The sequence below is a fragment of the Schistocerca cancellata genome, chromosome 4, assembly GCF_023864275.1.
Source record: "Schistocerca cancellata isolate TAMUIC-IGC-003103 chromosome 4, iqSchCanc2.1, whole genome shotgun sequence".
NCBI classification, from domain to species: Eukaryota; Metazoa; Arthropoda; class Insecta; order Orthoptera; family Acrididae; genus Schistocerca; species Schistocerca cancellata.
Genome location: NC_064629.1, coordinates 515,937,537 through 515,961,414, shown reverse-complemented (window position 1 = coordinate 515,961,414; position 23,878 = coordinate 515,937,537). Strand labels below are relative to the sequence as shown.

General features: G+C 46.6%; 1 protein-coding gene across 4 annotated transcripts in view; it reads left to right on the top strand.

Moving 5' to 3' along the window:
- The window catches only part of LOC126184525 (uncharacterized), a 922,262-nt gene that overhangs the window by 787,701 nt on the left and 110,683 nt on the right, over positions 1-23,878 (top strand). For all 4 annotated transcript variants that reach the window (XM_049926925.1, XM_049926927.1, XM_049926928.1 and 1 more), the window contains one exon: positions 22,560-22,741. In XM_049926925.1, coding sequence (XP_049782882.1) covers positions 22,560-22,741 — 182 coding nt within the window. The remainder of the gene's footprint in view (positions 1-22,559; positions 22,742-23,878) is intronic.

The following is a 23,878-nucleotide window of genomic DNA, read 5'->3' as shown; positions in this document are numbered from 1 at the left end:
TGTGGTGGGGCTGTTACATACTCATCTTTCTGAGCCCCCTGACACCACAGGGATCACACCACTGATACGTGAGCTGTTGCCTTCTCATGCATGCCAAGGAGTGGTTACTTGGCATGCCAGAGCATGGGAATTCTCGGCAACGGCCACCATGCCAGATGGCCCTTGGTGTGGCTGGGTGCCATCCATGGGGGGAGAGCCCCTGATCGGAGTGGGTGGTATCAAGACAGATGCTTGGCACATGAAGCATTTCAGGCTGCAAAAATATATCTGTTCTCAAACGGTCGTCTCTTTGAGTGGTACCAGATCATTCAATGAGGCTTCGTATGAGCCTGCAGCCTTTCCTTCCGTGGCTACACCCTGGGAACAGGGCCAGGCTCGCCGTCTTGGGGTGAAACACTTTTCCTGCTACCTGCTCTGTAATAGGACGGACGGGGACACATTCACCACCACAAAGCCATTGTTTTTTGCGGAGTATATCGAGGATGGTATGACGAAGTGGAGTCTTTCAAAATGGTTCAAATGGCTCTGAGTACTATGGGACTTAACTTCTAAGGTCATCACTCCCCTAGAACTTAGATCTACTTAAACCTAACTAACCTAAGGACATCACACACATCCATGCCCGAGGCAGGACTCGAACCTGCTACCGTAGCGGTCGTGCGGTTCCAGACTGTAGCGCCTAGAACCGCTTGGCCACCACGGCCGGCGGAGTCTTTCAGTGAAAATGCGATTGGGCTCCTTGTTATAGCTTCTTCTGCCACCCAAGCTGCAGCTCTTCGTGCATGTGATCGTCTTGGCGTCCATTACCCGTCCCTCCTGTGGGTCCGGGGGTTAGAATAGGCCCGAGGTATCCCTGTCTGTCGTAAGAGGCTACTAAAAGGAGTCTCACACTTTTTGGCCCTGTAAGTTCAAGTCCCATTTTATGGTTTGACCTGCCACTTCCCAAATTGTACAGAAATGCCGTCCAGTTGGGGGACGACACCTTATGTGGTGCGCGAGTTATCCATAATGCCCTTAGATTCGATCTCCTGGACCTCTTGTCATGGCTTTGCATCTCCACCTGCAGTTCAACTGTTTGGGTGAGAACACTTTCCAGGGTATGTCATCTTGTTCCATTGTCTCCTGTCCTCATTCGCCCCCATGACATTATGGATTTCTCTGTGCCCCATATCCAGCATGGTAGACCGTCCATTGTGGTGAGGTGTCATGTACCCATTTGGTTGTAGCTCTCTGATAACACAGGGCTCGCACTGCTGATGCCTGAGTTGTAAACTCCTCGTGTATACCAAGGAGTAGATGCCTGTCTTCCTGAGACATCAGGACTCCTGGCAACGGCCATCATGCCAGGTGGCCTCTGTTGTGGCTGGGTGGCGCCTGTGGGGAGAGCCCCTGATCGGAGTGTGTGGTATCAGGGCGGATGACCCGCAATGAAGAGGACTAAGTCATCTCTTGCTGGTGACTGTACGGTGCCAGCAGTCTCTACGAAGGGCAAGATCGAGTACAATGCTGAAAGATATGACCCTTAATCGTTTCCCTCCTTCGCTACACCATAGGAGGTACATAGGGCTTCAGAAAGAAGAGAGCCAGATTTGCCTCGGTGTTTAATCTGTAGCAGAATGGGAGGGGGGGGGGGTGCGGGGTCCTTTCTACCTATGAAGCTTAAATTTTTGTTGAACATCTTGATAAGTTTGGGGAAGTGACAGCGCTGACCAAGATGAGAAGTGGTGCAGTCTTGATTCAGACAGCATCCCCAGCACAATCCCGGGCGTTACTCACTTTTGACCGGCTGGGTGATATTCCTGTTTCTGTCACTTCCCATGGAAGACTCAACATGGTGCAGGTGATTATTTTCCATCGCGAACTCCTCGTGCAGTCTGGTGACGAGCTTCGCGCCAATCTGGAAAGGGGGGGGGGGGGTTCCATTTCATCCGGCGCGTTTACAGGGGACCCAAAGACAATAGGGTTGCTATTGGTGCCTTCATCTTGGCCTTTGAGGGTGATTAATTGCCTGAAAAGGTCAAGGTTATGGTTTACCGCTGTGATGTTAAACCATACGTCCCTTCCCCTATGTGGTGATTTAAGTGCTGGAAATTCTGGCACATGCCCACTGCACTTCCAGCACCACATTTCGAGACTGTGGACGCCCCCTGCATCCAGATACTCCATGTGCGCCTCCTCCCACTTGTATCAGCTGCTGAGAGCAGCACTCCCCCTGCTCGCCAGACTGCACAGTACTCCAAAAGGAGCAGAAAATCATGGAGTACAAGACCCTGGACCAGTTGACTTAACAAAAGGCTAAGCGTAAATTTGAACGATTACACCCCGTTTGGTTGACGTCCACCTATGATGCAGCTACATTACCATCGCCATCCCAAGTGCTAGTTGTACCAAAGTATGTGCCACATACAGTGGGCCCTCCGGTCCTGTAGAATACATCTACCCCCTTGGTTTTAGGGGGAAAATCTTCCATTGCTCCTAAAGTACCTCCTACGGGAGCAAGACCCCCTCCAAACGCAGGGGACATGGGTCCCTTCCTTCGGCTCCTCTCGTGTGGAAGGGGCAACTTGGGACCCTCTCTCCCAAGGTCTCTAGTAATGCCGCAGCGGACACTCGCCAGTGGCTAAAGGAGCACAAAAGCTGCTGGACAAAGAGCTTCACGGTCTTCCTCTGTGCCTGAAGCTACTTCGGAGAAGTCCTCCCAGCAAGCCCCTAAAGAGAAGCGAGAGGGCAAGCAAACAAAGGAGTCTGCTAAGAAAAACGACCTTCTGGTGGTTCCATCACCACTACTCCCTACTCACCTTAGGACCTGGATCTCACTAATGCCTTATTCACATACTCAATCCATGGCAGCAGGTGACCCTGAGGCGCAACCTGCCTCCTTGCATGCTTCATGCCTTCCCAGCCTCACGATAACGTCATCCTCCAGTGGAATTGCGGCGGTTTTTTCCACCACTAGGCTCAGCTACGGAAACTGTTTAGCTTGACACCTGCTTTCTGCATTGCCCTCCAGGAAACCTGATTCCCGACAATGCGGACCCCTGCCCTTCGCAGCTATAGGGTTTATACAAGAACCGTAGCGACTATAATAGTGTGTCAGGTGGAGTTTGTGTCCTTCCTGAACTAAGTATGCAGTGAATCTGTGCCCCTTCCAACCCCTCTTGAAGCTGTGGCTGTCAGGATGACGACGACCAGGAACTAACTGTCTGCAACGTATATCTTCCTCCAGATGGTGTAGTACCCCTGAACGCATGGGCTGTACTGATTCATCAACTCCCTAAACCTTTCCTACTTTTGGGAGATTTTAACACTCATAACCCCTTGTGGGGTGGCACTGCGCTTACTCGCCGAGGCAGAGACGTCGAAACTTTGTCTCAACTCGACCTTTGCCTCTTAAATACTGGAGCCCCCACACATTTCAGTGTAGCTCATGGCACTTACTCGGCCATTGGTTTATCCCTCTGCAGCCCAGGACTTTCCCATCTATCCACTGGAGAGCACACAATGACTTGTATGGTAGTGACCACTTTCCCATTTTCCTGTCATTCCCCCAGCGCCATTCCCCCGGACGTCTACCAGACTGGGACGCATTAACCTCTGCTGTCACCGTTGAATCTTCCCCACAAGGTACCATCAATGTTGTAGTTGAGCAGGTCACCAGAATGATCGTTTCTGCGGCGGACAACACTATCCCCTTGTTCTTTAGGCTGCCCCCAGCGAAAGTCAATACCTTGGTGGTCACAGGAAAGCGCTGAGGCCATTGAAGAACGTCGGCGAGCTCTACAGCGACGTAAGTGGCATCCTTCCCTAGAGCACCTAATAGCTTTTAAGCGGTCCCATGCCCACGTTCTCCAGCTTATAAAAAGATGGAAACAGGAATGTTGGGAGAGGTATGTCTCGACCATTGGGTGCCATACGTTACCTTCCCAAGTCTGGACGAAGATGGGACGTGTTTGTTGGTACCAGACCCCAACAGGTGTTACTGGCATTAACATCAGTGGCGTGTTATCTATCGACGCAAACGCAATTGCCGAGCACTGTGCTGGAGAATTACCTCCCAGTATTTCACACCCTCAAATGGCAGATGGAAAGGAAAGCCCCCTCGTTCACTGAACGTCACAGTGAACCCTATAATGCTGAATTAACAGGATGGGAACTCCTCAGCGTTCTTGCACATCGCCTTGATACAGCTCTTGGGCCAGATCGAATCCACAGTCAGATGGTCAAACATCTCTCCTCCGACTACAAGGGACATCATCTCGTGATATTCAACCGGATGTGGTGCGATGGCGTCTTTCCATTGCAATGGCGGGGCAGCACCATTATTCCAGTGCTCAAAACGCGTAAAAACCCGCTTTATGTGGATAGCTATCGGCCCATCATCACCACCAACGTTCTTTGTAAGCTGTTAGCATGAATGGAAAGCCGGCGGGTGTGTTGGATCATGGAGTCACGTGGCCTACTGGCTCCATGCCAGGGCGGTTTCCGCCGGGGTCGCTCTACCAGTGATGATCGAGTTTCCCTCAAGTCTGCCATCCGAACAGCCTTTTCCAGACGCCAACGCATGGTTGTCATCTTTTTTGGTTTTCGAAAAGTGTATGACACCACCTGGTGACATCATATCCTTGCCACATTGGGTGGGGTCTCCAGGGCCCGCTCCCGATTTTTATCCAAAATATCCTATCGCTCCATACTTTCCATGTCCAAGTTGGTGTCTCCCATTGTTCCCGCTCCCCTCCCCCTCCCATATCCAGGAGAATGGGGACCCGCAGGGCTCTGTATTGAGTGTGTGTCTATTTTTACTGGCCATTAACGGTCTAGCAGCAGCTGCCGGGCCGTCCGTCTCACCTTCTCTGTATGAAGACAACTTTTGCATTTCGTGCTGCTCCTCCAGTACTGGTGTTGCTGAGCGGCACCTCCAGGGAGCCATCCACAAGGCGCAGTCATAGGCTCTAGCCCACGGCTTCCATTTTTCAGCCGCAAAGTCGTGTGACATGCACTTCTGTCGGCGTCGTACCGTTCATCTGGAACCAGAGCTTTACCTTAATGACGATCGACTCTTTGTAGTGGAGACATATCGATTCTTAGCACTGATTTTCGACTCCCAGTTGACGTGGCTTCCTCACCTTCGTCAGCTTAAGCAGAAGTGCTGGCAGCACATCAGTGCCCTCCGCTGCCTGAGCAACACCGACTGGGATGCAGATAGCTCTACGCTGCTGCAGCTCTACAAGGTCCTTCTTCAATCCCGCCTTGACTATGGGAGTGTGGTTTATGGTTCAGCGGCGCCCTCGGTGTCGCGTTTACTCGACCCAGTGCACCACTGTGGCGTTCGACTGGCAACGGGAGCTTTTAGGACGAGTCCGGTGACGAGCGCCCTGGTGGAGGCCGGAGTCTTTCCATTGATGTTCAGGCATGCAGAACTGCTCGCCAGCTACGTTGCACACATTCTTAGTTCTCCTGAACATCCAAATAATCATCTCCTCTTCCCATCCATGGTGGTTCATCTCCCGCATCGGTGGCCCAGTTCGAACTCTTCTGTCTGAAGTGGGAGTCCTTGCCTTCACCACCTATACTCAAGGTCCAGTCTCGGACATCTCCATGGTGTACACCTAGGCCGAAGCTTCGCCTGGACCTTTCACATGGTCGTAAGGACTCAGTTAACCCCGCGGCTCTCTGCTGTCACTTCCTCTCGATTCTTGACATGTACTGGCCCCATGAAGTTGTTTAAACTGATAGCTCGATGACTGATGGGCACGTTGGCTTTGCGCATGTTTATGGATGACATATTGGTTCAGCACTCCTTGCCAGATGGCTGCAGTTTGTTCACTGCAGAGCTGGCGGCCATTTCTCGTGCTCTTGAGCGCATCCGCTCATGCCCTGGCGAGTCGTTCATTCTCTGTACTGACTTCTTGACCAGTTCTACCTCCTCCATATTTTGGTAGCGACCATCCAGGAGTCCATCTATGAGCTAGAACAGTCCAGTCGTTCCGTGGTGTTTGTGTAGACCCCAGGCCACGTTTGAATCCCAGGAAATGAACTTGCCGACAGGCTGGCCAAACAGGCTACACGGAAACCGCTTCTGGAGATCGGCATTCCTGTAACTGACCTGCGATCATTATAATGCTCAAGGTTTTTCAGCTTTGGGAGACGGAATGGCATAATCTCAGTACGCACAACAAGCTGCATGCCATTAAGGAGACTGCAGATGTGTAGAAGACCTCCATGCGGGCCTGTCGGAGGGACGCTATGGTTCTCTGCTGGCTCTGCATTGACCATACGTGGCTAACACATGGCTACCTGCTTTGTCGTGAGGACCCACCGCGGTGTCACCGTGGCTCACATATGACTGTTGTACGCATCTTGCTGGATTGCCCACTTTTAGCCGCTCTGCGACGGACTTTTAACCTTCCCAGCTCCCTACCGTCGGCGTCTGCCTCAACAGCAGATTGTTTTGTTTTATTCGTGAGGGGCGTTTTTATTGTACCATTTAAGGGTGGGCATTTACCCTTCTCTCAGAGGTCGCCACCCTCCCTCAATTTTAACTCTGTCTCACTTTCTTTGCATTTGTTTGTCTTGTTGGTCGTCTTTTGCGTACATGTGTTCATCTCGCCTTGTCCTTTTCGGGTGGACATTTTAATGGGTTGCAGAGTGGCTGGCTCATCCTCTTCTATTATTGTGATCAGCCAGCCCAGACCATCTGCTTTATGTTTTTAATATCTTCTTATCTTCTTCTTCTACTTTTCCTTGTGGTGTATGTTTTCTCCGTTTTTTGTTCTTTCCATTCGTTTTCTTTTTAGTTGTGGTGTTGGGTGTTTTTGTACCTCGAGCTTGCTTGCGCCAGGAAAAAATGACTGATGACCCTGTAGTTTGGTCTCTTTATACCACAAACAAACAATTACCTTTGACCAGCACCTGAATACGGTCCTGGGAGTGATTTTTCATAGGGACCTCATTCTTCAAACTGCTGAGGAACTCTACGCTAATCTGGAGTAACGTGGCGTTCAGTTTGTTTGACGTGTGCTGAAAGGTTGTAAAGACAAGCGCACCGATACTGGTGCCTTTATTATGGCTTTCGAGAGAGATAACCACACAGGGAAGATCGAGGTTATGTGTTACCGATGTGACGTGAAGCTGTACATCCCACCACCCATGAGATGCTTTTGGTGCTTGCATTTTGGGCATAGGTTCCCGCTGTATGGCGGACCCTCTGTGGTGGCTGTGGAATCTCTCTCCACGAGGGAAGCCTCTATGTTCCGCTACATATGTATGTAAATCGTCATTAGCGCCACTCTCCACGCTCGCCAGATTTTCCAGCTTACAACAAAGAAAAGAAAATGCATGTGTATGAGTCCCTGGTTAGTCTATCTTACACTGAGGCTTGTCAAAAAGATGACTGACTCCATCCAGTGCCGATGTCTTCTACTTTTGCCTCAGTTACTACATCCATCCCCCTCCCACCTTTTCCTTACCACCCTGGCAGCTCTTGTCCTTTCTCTGGCTCCTGGTAGGGACGGGGCTTCCTCTCAGAACACCCCTCCCCAGCGTTCTTAGATAGGAAGCCTGCAACCTTGGATCAGACAAGGGATACACGCTCCAAGGGTCCGAAAGCTGCTCACTCTCTGTCTGATCCGGACATTGCTGCCACCTGTTCGCTTACTGGCAACACCACCTACCTCCCACCGAGGGGGGAGTAGGAGGAGGACGTGGACGAAGAAGAAGAGGAGGAGGAGGAGGAGGAGGAGCAGCAGCAGCAGCAGTGAAAGTCCAAGGACGAGACTTCCCCGGCATCCTGGGGTCTTAGTCCGCTCCTCCTCACTCCGAATCAGACGCAGTTTTTATGTATGTCACCTCCATCATCGTTGGTGATGACTGCTGACCTGATGCATGTACTCCTCTGAGCTTCTTCATGTCTAACCTGGATTCTCGCTACACGATCGTCCAGTGGAATTGCAACGGATGTTACCGTCACCTACCTCTTATTCTGTGTTCTTTCTTTTCAAAATACGCTCTTCTGTGATCTTTTCCAACGTTTCATGGTTATTGGGCGCTCTGTCGGAACTATTCCTGGTCTGGTACTGCATCTGGAGGGGTCTGCACTTCGTTTTGCACTGATGCCATTAGTGACTAGGTCCCCCCTCATACCAAACTGGAAGCAATAGTGGTAAGAGTGCGAACGACCCCAGCAATTACCATTTGCATTGTCTTCCTCCCTCCAGGTAGGCAACTTCTCTGTGTTGAAATGCCTACCTTAATACAGCAACTCTCGCTCTCGTACCACCACCTCGGGGCTTCAGGGCACACCATCTCCTGGGGAGGAGTGCCACTTCAATGAGTAAGGATCATCTAATTGACCAACTTACTACAGACTTCGATTTTTTTTCTCCTCAATGACGGTTTCTCACACACTTCAGTAGCCCTCATTCCACCTTTTCTGCTATCGATCTCACGATCTTCTCCCTTGCTGTCGTAGCTTCACTACACTGGTCACCACATGATGATCTTTGTGACAGTGACCACTTTTAGGTGATTCTACCATTCCCCTGCCGCCGCCAGGCAGACAGGCCCAGACGTTGGGCATTCGACAGAGCCAATTGGCCAATATATACCTCTGCTGTGCACTTAGACACCTCTCTCTCTCGGATTACATTGATGCAGTCGTGCAGGATATCTTCTGACACTATTCTTCATGACGCTGGTACTGCTACCGCCTATCCATGGGTCGTCGTCGTCGTCGTCGTCTGGTACCGTGGTGGACCAAGGACGTAGCACTCGCTATCCAGGACCGCCGGCTGGCGCTGCAGTGACACTGTTGTCAGAATACCATTATCGCTTTTAAGCGTGTCTGTGCTAAGGCTCGCTACCTTATCAAGCAGAGTAAAAAGGAATGCTGGGGACGTATGCCTTGGCCAGAGCTCCGCAGCCTTCTGGGCCACCAGTGACAATCAACTGTCCAGAGTCGTATCGTACATGGTGCTCTGTGCACTGATTCATCAGTCTTTGTAGAACACCTTGCACTTTGTGACAGCATTTGCGCCCTCTTCCTTATCCTGCTACCTTTCTCTTGCAGAAACGATGAGCTGAAGAAACCCACCTCTGTTTCAACCCCCGCGAAGCAGAAGCTTCACTGACTAGGGATTCTTGCAGGCTCTTACCTCTCCACATGACTCGGCCCCAGGCCCAGATTCCATCCACAGCCAGATGATCCATCACTTGGAAATTACCCAGAGGCAACATCTACTCAGGGTCTTCAGCCACATTTGGCTCACAGTTGTTTTCCCCTCGCAATGGCAAGAAAGCATGGTTATCTCTGTACTTAAGCCTGGAAGAATCCAATGTGTCTCGACAGCTACCGACCGATTAGCCTGACGAACGTACTTCGTAAACTGATCGAGAGGTTGGTTAGCTTCTGATTATGTTGGGTATTCGAATCTCGTGGCCGCAGTGTGGCTTGCGGAAGAACTGTCTCCAACTGACCATTTACTCAGATTGGAAACTGCAATATGTCGGGCTTTTGCTAAACGCCAACACCTTGTCGCAGTCTTCTTTGACCTACATAAGGCATATGACGCGGCTTGCCGCCATCCCATTGTAGTTACCCTCCATCACTGGGACTTTCGCAGCCCCCTTCAGATTTTTATCCGTGAATTTTTAACCCAACGGAACTTCGAGGTTAGAATTGGCACTTCACTCAGCATCCCTTGGATCCAGGAGAACTGTATCCCACAGGATTCGGAGTTAAGTATCACACTCTTCCTCGTCGCCATCAATGGGATTGTAAACTCTGTTGGCTCTCTGGTTACACCGGAGTTGTATGTCGACGATTTTTTCATATTGCGCACCTCCCACTCGGAAGCATCTGCTGTGAACGCCAGCTCCAAGGCGCCATCCAACAGGCCTTTGCGTAGACTCTTCCCCATGGCTTCCAGTTTCTTCCCTCTAAAACGAGGGTTACGGATTTTTGCTGTCAACCCACAGTTCACCCCGACCCAGAACTTTATTTAGGCAACCAGCTCCTAGATGTTGTTGCATAGTCCCGTTTCTTGGGTCTTATTTTTGATAACAAGCTGACATGGCTACCCTATATTCGCCACCTGAAGACTACCTGCATGCAGAAACTTAATGCTCTCCGCCTCCTGGCCCAAAAAGTTTGGGGTTCGGACCATGCTACTCTTCTTCATGTTTACTGCACTCTGGTTTTGTCCAGACTAGATTATGGCTGTCAGGCTTCTGGCTCCTGACTCAGCGGCTCCTTCCACTCTGAAACTGCTTGAACCCGTTCATCATTATGGGGTGCGTCTGGCTATTGGTGCCTTTCTCACGAGTCCCATCGACAATCTCCTCACAGAAACGGGGATTCCCTCTACAAATGCGATGAAGCCAACTCCTGGTTTCTTACGCAGTCGCCATTCAACGATTCCCTGACCATCCCATGTAAACTTTTCTCTTTGCAAATGAGGGACATCTCCCTCCTGATACCAATTCTCAGGTAGCATTGCTGGTTGGAATGCGCCTCACTTCCCTTTTTTTGGGATCTCCATCTCCACTCACTGGAATGATGTGTCCCGTGTATTTCCGTATGGTGCATAGACCATGGATTAAGACCGACCAATTGTAGTGCCTAAGGTTTGTCGCCCCCTATGATACTGCGGCATCTTGTACATTCCATCCTCGAAGAGTTAAAGGATGCTGATTGTTCTAAAACGATAGATACTACGGGATATGCTTTTACGTCTTCTGCGGTTATGGAACACCATTTACTGCAAGGATCATGCCGTGTTGTTCATAGGAGAACTGCTAGCCATTGATAGTGCCCGCCCCCCCCCCCCTTGCCCCCTCCACAGTGTTTTAATATGTACCAACTCAATGAGCAGCCTTTAGGCTATAAACCGATGCTAGTCTCATCCTTTGGCCTCTCTGTCTATGACCTTATCTCTGCCGTTGGCCGTGCCACCTGCTTAGTTGTCTGTCTTAGGGTCCCAAGTCATGTTGGCATCCCAGGGAATGAATTGGCTGACCGTTTGGGTAGGGGCAGTACTTGTCCCCCATTTCCTTTCATGAATTCAGGTGCAGATATGCGGCTACACAATAAATTTCTCTTTGCCCAAAAATGGAATGGCATCTGGTGCCCTACTGCTGTCAGTAATAAACTTCGCACAATCAAGGAGACTACTACAGTTTGGCGCTCTTCCTTCCACTCCTCTCGGAAGGAGTCCATTTTCTTATTCCGTCTATTCATCCGTCATACTAGGCTCACCCATTGTTTTCGCTTGTGTAAGGAGCCACCCCCACAATGTGGCTGTGGAGCCAGACTGACGGTATCCCATATACTGGTGGAATGTCCGTTTCTTTTGGCCCTTCATACTAAGTATAGCCTTCCGGATTCCTTGCCTTTAATATTAGCAGATGATTCACAGATGATTGAACTGGTTCTCAGTATCGTACGTGAAAGTGCTTTTTATTTTCAGTTATATAGTTTTCATTTACTAGTGGAGCAGGGGCAGGGTGGTTATGCTTGGGGCCTCTCTTCGTATTTTCTGGGTCTAGGACCGAAGACTACTACCCCCTTTAGAAAGACCACTCTTTTATCCCTCTGTTTTCCAGTTTCTGGCTTTGGCCTACCCTTTTACGCTTTCTACTGTGTGGGCTTCTAGCTTTCTCGTTTTATAGTTTGACCCCTCTGACTGGATACGCCCACTTTTAGTGGACACGTCTATCTTACTCATATTATTTTTGAATTGCAGGCCAGATGACCTCGCCGTTTTGTCCCATAACCGCCCTCAATCAATCAACCGCTCTCTCAAACCTTCGGTAAATGTAATTAGTCACTTCCCTCCTTGCTGTACAGTATCCCCCCTCCCCCCCTTCACATTCTATTAAGTATTCCCACCTGTGTCACTCACACCTGCTTGTGACGATGTCATTAGCGACGGACTAACTACTTGGGGAACTGTGCCTGTTGAATGGATCCGGTTGAAACACGTATCGTTTAGAGTGCTGAGCTTTGTATGATAGACACGGCGAGGAGGCTCACACTGCAGAATGGTAGCATATGTCAAACTCTTTGACGCTGGTATGTATTTGGTACCTTTGGCCTCTGATGAAAACTTTCGGTCAAAATCGAAATTACCGGAAATCCATGCGCATGACTTAAAATAGGATGTTTTTCTGGTTCTCGAATAAATATCAGTTGGATTCGGTGTAAAGAATTCATTAATCAGTAATGCGATAATTTCCCCTTGAAATCATGGTTGTGGTGACACTGATACATAGCGTAGTCAGAGGCTTGGGTTGTACTAGAAGATGACAGTTTGGTTATGAGTCCGCGAAAAGTGATGTCAGCAGATTGATCTGTAGCGTAGCCCGATGTCTACGTTCGGCCTATATTTAACTCATTGTCGTTTTATAAAAACAGAGGACATTGTAAGTAAGGTTCCAGTATGACTGCGTAAAACAATTACTGAGTATTACGACAGCTGTTTCGGAAGACTTCCATTTTCAAGTACGTGCATATGCCAAGTTAGAGAATTACAGTGTGCTATATAGTGCTACAGGAATTTTAGACTTAATTTTTATAAGTGAAGAATTTCGTGAGTTATTGAGGTATAACAGAAATAAGTCGTAATTCTCATTATCGCGAATTACACAAATAACTATGTTGTAATCAATGTTTATATTTCTAAATTGTGTGTGAAGAGGAACACTTTCTTCTGCGTTGTCCTGACGTATATAACATCGGGTGTGACTGTATCTGGTTACTTTTCAGTCAAATTTCACGTGAAATTCCAAAATATCGATTTAACGTCGATTTTGTACTTTTTAATACAGAATGACGTAATATTTTGTTATATTTACTGTAATTTTTGACAGTTCACATAATGTTTTATATTTAAATAGTAACAGACTATGGTCAGAGGTGATTCTATCTTTAGGTATCGTTAAGTATGTATGTCCTATCTTTGGTTCTCAACTGACGTAACGTTTTTCTGACACATAAATAACATCTGGCGTGACTGTTCGTGGTACATTTCACGTTGACTTTGTGCTGTTTTCATACAGTTGGATGTAACGTTTTAGTGTAAATTGTAAATATTTAGTATGATCTGATAGTTGACACCACAGATGCTTTACATTTGTGTAGATGTCTTTGTCTGTAGATGTCTTTGGCATATGTATCCACTCTGGGAATTTCTCGTGCTGCGGAAGTGTCATTCGTTTTTAATTTATCGTGTTTTTTAAGAGTGCGTTCATTTGGTTGGAAATGTTACCTGAATATACCGTGGGTATGTATTTTAATTTAGCGTGTGTCTTGTTTTCTGTAATTAGGTTGATGTGTTTGCGTAGTGTGTCTCGTTTTGATTTTATTACTTTTTTATATAATTGGGTGACAATTTTAGGATCAAAGTTGTTCGCGTAAGCTATATAATGTAGTATTTCAAATTATTTATCGAATGCTTCTTTATATAGTGTAAAATTTATTAATCTATCGATCGTGGAGTTGAAATATGCAAATGTATGTGAAGTGGGATGACATGATTCGGCATTTGTGATTAAATCGGTGGTGGTAGGCTTTCTGTATATTTCGAAGTTGTGTTCAGCAAAAATAACACTGAACTCTAGTACATTGTAATTATCAAACTTTGTATACGTAGGTTCTTGATAATGGAAAGCTTCCGAAACGGTGATACTGGAACCTTATTTACAATGTTCTTTCAAGACATATTTCACTGCAGGCACAGTCCTCAAGAAACTAAAATTGCAAAGTAAATTCAGAAGAAGCTGTGTTAATAGGCAAATGTTCCACAAGCATTTTCATGCGTGTTAGGCACATCAACTATGAAAAATATGCTGATGCAATATACACGTACCTAGGAATGACTAGGCCATATGTTTGGCATTGCAAGGAAGTATCCAGAAACAACAAAACGTTCAGCAAATGCTAAAGCTGCTGTCATCAAAAACTTGTATTGTTTGATCACGATACTCCCTCGACATCAATGACTGGGTGATGTGTATTTTGTTCCAGTAAAACTGTGAGGTAGTCAATTTACACTGTACTTTTCAAACTGATCAGTATTGAAACTTAGTGTGTAGACTTCCTACATTTAATTGCGGATTTCGCATTTGTAACTACATTTTATTTACTTTGTTATGCTGCTTACGTGCTGTCAAGTCCGAACTTTTAGGGTTTGTATTAGAAACTCAGTAGCTCTACTAGTTACCATTGGTGGTGATGGGGGACGCGTTTCCTGACGGGAATAATTGGCTGCTTATAAATCGAGGACGTACTCCTCCACTATCGAAAAGCCACACACAATTGCTTTCTCCCCATGTGAGTGACTTTTTATGGTAATCCTTATTCTGTAGGAGATATTCTAGTATTTTCCTTAATACCAGTTTTGCTTAATAATGCGAGCAATGTGATTTTCTCGTGATAGTGGAATTGTATCGTAATGAAATCACAGTAAGGGGGGTTATAAATTCTTTCGATGGGGAAGCTGGACGAAGCAATAGTCTGACAGGACGTAATGAAACTGCTAACATGTTCTATACACGTTACGTGAAACTGACTTAATTGTCTGGCAAATTGCAGTTGTCTAGTTTCACATTTTTACACCGTAGAAATCGTAGTCAGTCGCTTGATTGTGAATCATTTTCATTTAAGACAGTGTGCTGCAACATGATACATGTATTTAGTTTTGCGCACTGAGTTGTTTCGAGGAAAGACACTTCACTCTCTCTGTCTCTTCCCATTAACATTTCACGCCCCTTCTACGACAAGGCGTTTTGAGACGATGTACATACTCATGTTGGACAAGAATGGCCTTATTTATGCCTATGGAACCATCCCGACATTTGACTTCAGCGTTTTAGGGAGGCCAAGGACAACCCAAATTTAGATTGTTGGACGGAGACTTGTACTCCGGTTCTTCCGAATGTTAATCCATCGTCTTACCCGCTGTGCCACCACGCCCGGTAATTTCGTAGTGAATATTTTTAAGATAAAATGTGAAATAGGATTTGCAAGTGCAGGCACCATGATATCTTCAGTTGATTCTCCGAAGTATAACGGAAACAGTGTTGTCACATATAAGAGTTTCGTTTTAAGGGCGGACCATCTACAAATAACAATATCAACAATAAGCCAGTGTTTTTCGATCTCCGAAGTCTGCTGATGAATGACCTACTGTACTTTATTGTGACTCGGTAACGTGCTGTATATTAACCAATTTACCCAGTGTGTTAATAATGCCCAGTGCTAAGGTACACACGAAACGTACAATTTTCGTGTATATGTTCAGTGCGTCTCCTTCCTCAGGTGACCCATGCATTCTGTTTAATAGTACAACAGTAATTTGCGTTGGGTTTTTACCACAGTACTTTAGTTGGTTACAAACCAGTGTAATAGCATCTCTCTCTCTCTCTCTCTCTCTCTCTCTCTCTCTCTCTCTCTCTCTCTCTCTCTCTCTCTGTGTGTGTGTGTGTGTGTGTGTGTGTGTGTGTGTGTGTGTGTGTTCCGGTAGACGCAGTGTGGAAAACTTCCATTTACATGTACCTGTATTGCGGAAACTAAGTTTTTTAACATGGTTTCCCGTTCAAACCACTGTGTCCTGCGCCTGTACACACTGAGTTCTTAAGGGGTTTTTAAGAGCACGTCATTTTCACATCAGTGACACCTTGATTTAGTGCGCACTTTCCGCCGTGTGAAGTGCTCGTGTAAAAGGCATTATCAAGCGGACCCAACGACCTTCGTGACGGTTGCTTTATCAGCCAGCGAAGTCGACACGATTTTTTCGTTTTACCGACGCGCATGCAGAGGTGGAGAGAAGTCATACGCAGCTTCCTCACATATACTGCATATCATTCTTTCGTCGTATATTGGAAAACGCATGAAAGTATGGTTTCACACGCAGATACTAACTGCAGACATTACTTGGTTCCTATATTAAAAGTACCGTAGTTTAAAATATATGGAGATTGTGTATTGTGCTATGTTAAGAAACAGGAACATTGGATGCTAAACGAAGTTACTGAAAGTTCATTTCCGTGTGTTAGGTTTCTGGTGGGCGATACACAAGGGCCTTCCGTTGAGACATTGGCTGCTTACTCGTAGGTGCCAAGAACGGTTTTCCTTTTGTCTTGCCGCGGTCGACCTTCATCGAGCTTGTTTTATAGGCCAAGCTGAGTTTGCAGTACGACCGACCAAGTGCCACACAAGCGGCTGCATTACACCACACACATTTGCTGTAGCTTGCTGCAGGAGTACAGTTTCGTGGCATTATTACGTGCTGTCTGCAGTTTATTTTTAAATAGGAGATATTGCCCAGATTTTGACAGTAAAACGAACTGCAAATTGCGAAACGGCAGTCGTAAATATCTTGTAAAAGGAAAAGCAAGAAGTTGATAATTTCGTTTCAGCACTATCATTTTGTTACGGGACGAGCTAAATGGGGATATAGAGACATTTGATATAATTGCGTTCAGAATTTAGATTTATTATCTGTGCATCGTGGGCAACCATACCACACAGCATGCCGTTAATTACAACTAAGTATATTAAACATCCATACGTTACCCGAGCACGTATTCGTACCATTTGGCGTGGCCGTGGACAAGGTTTCAAAAACCACTAAACTAAGATTTGGTGATTACAGTCGTGAAACCTAGCCAGACCGTCTGCAATCGTCACCAACACTTCTGTAGGGGGAGGATCGTCTTATCACTCCATTAGTTTCGATCTGGTCACCAAAGGAGTGCGATTTTCTGAAAATGTATTGTAGGCTCGTCCTTGCTTTCCCCTATCACGATGTTCTGGTAGCCGCAGTTACAGTAACTCCGAATTCTCCGAAACGTAATGATGTAATTTCGTTATCATTGTGACTTCATACTTATTGCTTTATTGCTGTACGAGCCAAGTAGCTTTCTTTATTTTTTTTTAATATGTCGAACAGTGCTATCTCCTAATTACGTTACGTAAATGGAATTTTATGGATAAACGTACATGCGACATATCGAAAGGCAATTAACGGACTCATTAACATTTATGTGGTGGACATGTATACTGTTCAGTATGTCAACCAAAGATACCTTCTATTAATTTATTTCGTTTTCTTAATCTGGGTTTGAGTAGTTCAGCACATCTGCAACTACTAATTGCGTTTTAGTAGGATGAGATTGCTGAACAATACCGATACGGTGATAAGTGCAAAAATAGTTAAGTGATGCTTAAACCAGCTGCGCTGTCGTTATGTGAAAGCTCTCTCTGTCGTGTGCCGATGCTAGAAATTACTGCTACGGAACTTACACGAATATACAGGGTGTACATAAAGTCCAGGAACACTCAATTATTTATTGAAAGCCTTTTTTTACAAACATTTGATATGCAAACCATGAGTGACGCGGCAGACGTCAATACGGCAGTCTCTTCCCGTATTCTCTTCCGGAGCTGTGCTACATCACGTGGTAGAGGCGGTACATACACCAGGTCTTTGTGTCCCCACAGAAAAAGGTCGCATGGAGTGAGATCTGGTTATCGCGGAGGCCATTTCATGAAACAGCTGTCCCCTTTCTGTAGCACGGCCAATACATCGATGCGGCAGCTCCGCGTTCAGGTAACCACGAACTTCACGAAGAAAATAGGGTGGAGCCCCATCCTGCTTAAAGATGAACGGAGCGTCTGATTGCATTTGAGGCATCAGCTGTAGCATACTTGATTTTGTCGAACTCCAATACACAGAAAGCTCTCTCCGCACCTGAACTCACCATTTTTGCAACTAGCGCTGACTATCGGCAAATTACCAAAGTACGCTGTGGCGGTATACATGAAGGGGAAAAAGAAAAAACACTTTCAGGGTTTCCCTTCAAAATGACAGATGTGTGATATCTGTACAATGTTCGGCTCTTGTGCAATAAATAATTGAAAGTATTCCCGGACTTCATGTACATCCTGTATAGTTAATGCGGCATCATTAGCTTAGAAGTGCGGTATCAGAAGCGCTGCCGTGGTCAGCGCTCAACAGCAGCGGTCAGCCTTTCGTGGCAGCGGCGTATTTGTGTAATTAGTCTTGCACGTTATGACTAGTTAGAGCTCTGTCATTGTAATGGACGCTTTGTCCTTCGTGGCTTCCGCTGGCACAATGAAAAGTGTATCAGAACAACTGTTTCATTTAACGTATACTGGACACGTGAAACCCTTCTTCAGAAACAATTTCTTTTAGCTTAGCCTGCATCTTAAGTTCGATACAACGGTCTGAGCAAATAATAGTTAAGTAATGCGTAAACTAGCTGCGCTGTCGTTATGTGAAAGCTCTCTGTCGTGTGCCGAGGCTAGAAATTAAAGCGTTATTGCGGCGCTGCGGCAATCTTGCATTATGCTAGATCTGTGATTCGTGTATTCCGTATCACCTGTTATTTGGAAAAAGTGTTTCGTTACTTAAAAGTTGGGACTATCATTTATTTCAAAACCTCTTATAACAGTATTACGCAGAATTACTAAAACATCTTTTAGAGACTGCCGCCCCGCCTGTTGTGACAATGAACTGCTCAGTAACCTGGTTGGATCTGACATACCTTCGTTGTTCGCGACATATCTTATTTGTGGGTTGAATCCTGAGAAGCGGGGACAGTCATTCTTGGAGTCTGCGTCAACAGTAATCGCGTCGTGCTTGGGTAGCTCAGTCGGTGGAGCACTTGCCCGCGAGAAGCAAAGGTCCCGAGTTGGTCTCGATCCGGCACACAGTTTTAATTTGCCAGGAAGCGTCACATCAGCGCACACTCCGCTGCAGAGTGGAAATCTCTTTCTACTTTTAAGCTTTCATTCGGAATCTGGAAGCCACTGTGACATAGATTTTTCTTTTTACCATAGCAAGACGAGCGTCATGGTGAGGAATAATGTACTGAGAATAAGAATTACGTATGCGTAACGTGGCAACCTTCACTATTGCACTTAATATTCGGAGTCGCCCAACCAGCAAAAGTCCCTCAACCCGTTTTACAGGATGGCTGCAGGTTAAGAGTAAAGTGCGAAGCCCCTAACGCAATAATATTGACTAGTGAAGGACGTTTTGGTTGTGTGCGAGATACACTCCTGGAAATTGAAATAAGAACACCGTGAATTCATTGTCCCAGGAAGGGGAAACTTTGACACATTCCTGGGGTCAGATACATCACATGATCACACTGACAGAACCACAGGCACATAGAGACAGGCAACAGAGCATGCACAATGTCGGCACTAGTACAGTGTATATCCACCTTTCGCAGCAATGCAGGCTGCTATTCTCCCATGGAGACGATCGTAGAGATGCTGGATGTAGTCCTTTGGAACGGCTGGGTGGCACGGGATACATGCGGACGTGCATTGTCCTGTTGGAACAGCAAGTTCCCTTGCCGGTCTAGGAATGGTAGAACGATGGGTTCGATGACGGTTTGGATGTACCGTGCACTATTCAGTGTCCCCTCGACGATCACCAGTGGTGTACGGCCAGTGTAGGAGATCGCTCCCCACACCATGATTCCGGGTGTTGGCCCTGTGTGCCTCGGTCGTATGCAGTCCTGATTGTGGCGCTCTCCTGCACGGCGCCAAACACGCATACGACCATCATTGGCACCAAGGCAGAAGCGACTCTCATCGCTGAAGACGACTCGTCTCCATTCGTCCCTCCATTCACGCCTGTCGCGACACCACTGGAGGCGGGCTGCACGATGTTGGGGCGTGAGCGGAAGACGGCCCAACGGTGTGCGGGACCGTAGCCCAGCTTCATGGAGACGGTTGCGAATGGTCCTCGCCGATACCCCAGGAGCAACAGTGTCCCTAATTTGCTGGGAAGTGGCGGTGCGGTCCCCTACGGCACTGCGTAGGATCCTACGGTCTTGGCGTGCATCCGTGCGTCGCTGCGGTCCGGTCCCAGGTCGACGGGCACGTGCACCTTCCGCCGACCACTGGCGACAACATCGATGTACTGTGGAGACCTCACGCCCCACGTGTTGAGCAATTCGGCGGTACGTCCACCCGGCCTCCCGCATGCCCACTATACGCCCTCGCTCAAAGTCCGTCAACTGCACATACGGTTCACGTCCACGCTGTCGCGGCATGCTACCAGTGTTAAAGACTGCGATGGAGCTCCGTATGCCACGGCAAACTGGCTGACACTGACGGCGGCGGTGCACAAATGCTGCGCAGCTAGCGCCATTCGACGGCCAACACCGCGGTTCCTGGTGTGTCAGCTGTGCCGTGCGTGTGATAATTGCTTGTACAGCCCTCTCGCAGTGTCCGGAGCAAGTATGGTGGGTCTGACACACCGGTGTCAATGTGTTCTTTTTTCCATTTCCAGGAGTGTAGTAGTGAGACATATAAATGACCCACGAAAGGTACAGTCTGTGTTGTGTTGCAAAAATTCTCAGAGATTAAACTTCAAATTAAGATATGTTTTATATGGGTGTTTCAGGAATCTGCACATTGAAGTTTTTTAATGAGTTATGCACTCCTCTGTCTCGTACCTTTCCTGTTAAAAACTGACATACATCTTATCCTCTCATTGATTTTGAACACTGAAATTGTTACTTTTCGAGATCCGCAAACATTGGACAGTAACCCATCTCGGATTCGATGGTTATTTTATTTGTGTGTGCCTTTTCGAGTTCCAGCGATTTGTGCATTGTTTTGGAGGTGGATGTGAGAAATACGCTAGACATTTGCCTAGATTGTGGGAAATCTCATAAAATCACTTACAGGTTGGACTGTGTCATGTACGTTAAACAACGTCTTGCTTTGATCTGAGTCTGGCTCGTAAGGTAGTGTATCGCGCGGTTAGTTGTAAAAGAAATTGGAAAATGGAACAGATTTGGAATTTGGAGGATTGTTTTGTTTCGAAATAATTCTCTCGCCACTTTCGAGTGAGAGGGATTAAAGGATGAACCTGTTCACTAGCTAGCATTTTTAATAGTGTGTTCCTCTACCAGAATCATTGTTTCTTTTGTTTCACTTGTTGAACAAAACGGCCACAAAATGGAATCAGCGGGTTCCCTCGTGACAGTCACCACACATTCCTTTTTTAATAGTGTTTGCTGTGAATGAACTATGTTCTATAAACATAGACAAATGGAATGATATCATCAGTCCATCAGTTTTAGGCGCTACATAATTTTTTTTTACTCAAAAGGTGACACTCAGATACATAAATTTCATGCTTAAAAATTAATGACGTTTGGCGTTTTTGCCATTTCCGTGACATTCAAATAGCGACTCGGTTTCTTCGGTATCAAATTCTCTTTCGATGGACTTAACTGTGCACTGAGTATTGCCCTGAATTGGCTACTGATGTACTCGTTGGCTAGCGCAATCCAAACAAACGTAAGATGTCAAAAGCAGAACAGCTTAATTATTCGTATAGATCCGTTACGTTTGCGCAGACTTGTGTGAATGTCTTTGGCTGCATTGGTTCTGCTTTTACATGGCGGAATGAAGTGGGGATATCCAAGTAATTTTTGACATTTGCGTGCCCTAAAGATTACTACGAAGGCAGAAATAACGAATTTCCCGTACATAACGCACAATTTTTTTATTCGGAGGCAAGTTGCCCTTATGTTACGATATGGTGTTAGTTTTTGTTGTTGGTACCGAACTCTTGGCATGTTTGATAATTATCATGGTGTCAAGCATGAATATTTCACTCTGTAGCAGTGTGTGCGCTGTTCTGACAGTTCCTGACAGGTTGAAATTGCCCCAGAGTGGGACTCGAACTGGATTCCCTATCAACTGTTTGGCGTCTCGTCGACAAAAACATTGATGGAAACAGGACAGTCCATAAAATATTCGAGGCTCATATAAAGACAGCAAAGCTATAGGAAAAATGAAATAAAAGTAGGGTACGTTATCAAGCTTTACTCGTCCAGTACACGACAGTAACTATAAGTCTGGGAGAATGTATAAGACACCATAGTAACAATCTCATTTAGCTCGTTTTTCGTAAAAACTATCTTATTCATATCCTTTGGCGGTGCCTCAGTAATATTTACGTCACTACATTTTGTTAGCTTCTTACTTGAACTTGAGCTACATGTTTGTGGATTCTGCATTCGTTCCTTTATAATTATTTTTCACCTTCGAAACTGGTACGTTTTTCAAGAAAAACGTATTGTTTAAACTTCCCAAGGTGATATTGATTTTTTTTCCAGTGTCATTCTTACAATGTAACGGTTCGCGTCGGTGATAGTCGTTCTGCTAGACGAATGTGCATTAGATACTATAAAGAGTTTAACACAATATTTCCTTTTTTATGCGTAGTTCTACCCGGAGAACTTGTGTCAGGGAATTTACATCGAAACTGCACTGTAATTAGAAGATGCTTTTCTAAAGTAAGCTTTTAATTGGGGATTCTGGTATAGATGTGTTCGCAGATACTTCCTGTTTGCCAGAATGTTTTTATTCTCTGTAGACCGATTCGTATACTGGAAGTGACCGTTCAGAGAATGTGGGTAACTGAGTGATGAATTTCAAATTCTTTGGATTACAAGCCGTATGCCAACGCATTATTTTACTCCTATGTTCGCACATTTCCTTTCAGGCTGGCTGGATCGCTGGCAGCAACTGTACAGCACTGCAGAAGAGCTGCAGAGAGTGCGCTGCTTGCAGCGCGAGATGGTCACCATGCGCGAGGAGATGATGGATCTCGCCAACAGGGTGACCAATATTTCCAGCGAGCTCAAGGACAGAAGTCAGCTCGATGGTGTCATCCAAAAGGTCAAGGTGAGTACTCTCTTTCTGAGCCACCTTTCTATTTTTGCGCATGCACGCATACCTCGACTGAAAAATGCGGTATGGACTATCCGAGACTCGGGAATTCTGTCTCATTGTCTCGTATATTTATCGACCCGCCAGGTTAGACGAGAGCGCTAATGCGCTGCTTCCTGGACTCGGGTAGGCGCGCCAACTCCGGATCGAATACGCCTGGCGGATTAACGACGAGGGCCGGTGTGCCGGCCAACCTGGATGTGGGTTTTAGGCGGTTTTCCACATCCCCACGTCCCGCTTCAGTTACACGCCTCGCAGACATTTGAAAAACGTTCGCACTATGTCATAGTTTACACTTGATGCAGGCAGCTGGGGTACACTAATTCCATCCCGGGGTATGGGGTGGCGGCAGGAAGGGCATCCGGCCACACCTTAAAACTAACCATGACAAATCCGTACTTAAACTTGCCGACCCTGCGCACGATGCGGGACAAAGGCAGTAACAAAAAAAGGAGAGTCTCGTATGTTCATCGGTATCAGGTAGTGATTTATAATTTTTATGCTCTCGCTTTTTTGGCGAAGGTTGTTTCTAGTCCGATAATATCGTGAAGAACAAATTCCTAAGGGACCAAACTGCGGAGGTCATCGGTCCCTAGACACTTACACACTACTAAAACTAAATTGTGCTAAAAACCTAAAAACCACACACACACACACACACACACACACACACACACACACACACACGTGTCTGAGGGAGGACTCGAACCTCCGGCGGGAGGGGCCGCGCAATCCATGACATGGCGCCTCTAACCGCACAGCCACTCCTCGCGGCTCTGGTCGCATGACTTCCAGATAGTATTCCTTATTTGACCCTTCGACCATAAGGCACTACGCCATAGTGATCGAAGAAAACAGTGAGGAGAACCTTCACATGTGATCGAAATTATCGATCTTTTTTTTCGGTCTTGGTTCTACAGGCAGTTTTTATTTGGATGAATGGGCCTTGGTTTTGACGTCATACCTGTTATGACATCCTTTACAAGTTTTGGATCGTTGTCGACTTCATTCAGCAATTCCTGAGCGATGTCTACACGATGTCTTTGGTCGAAATTCAAGAATTTCGGAACCAACTTTGCTGCTACACTTTTC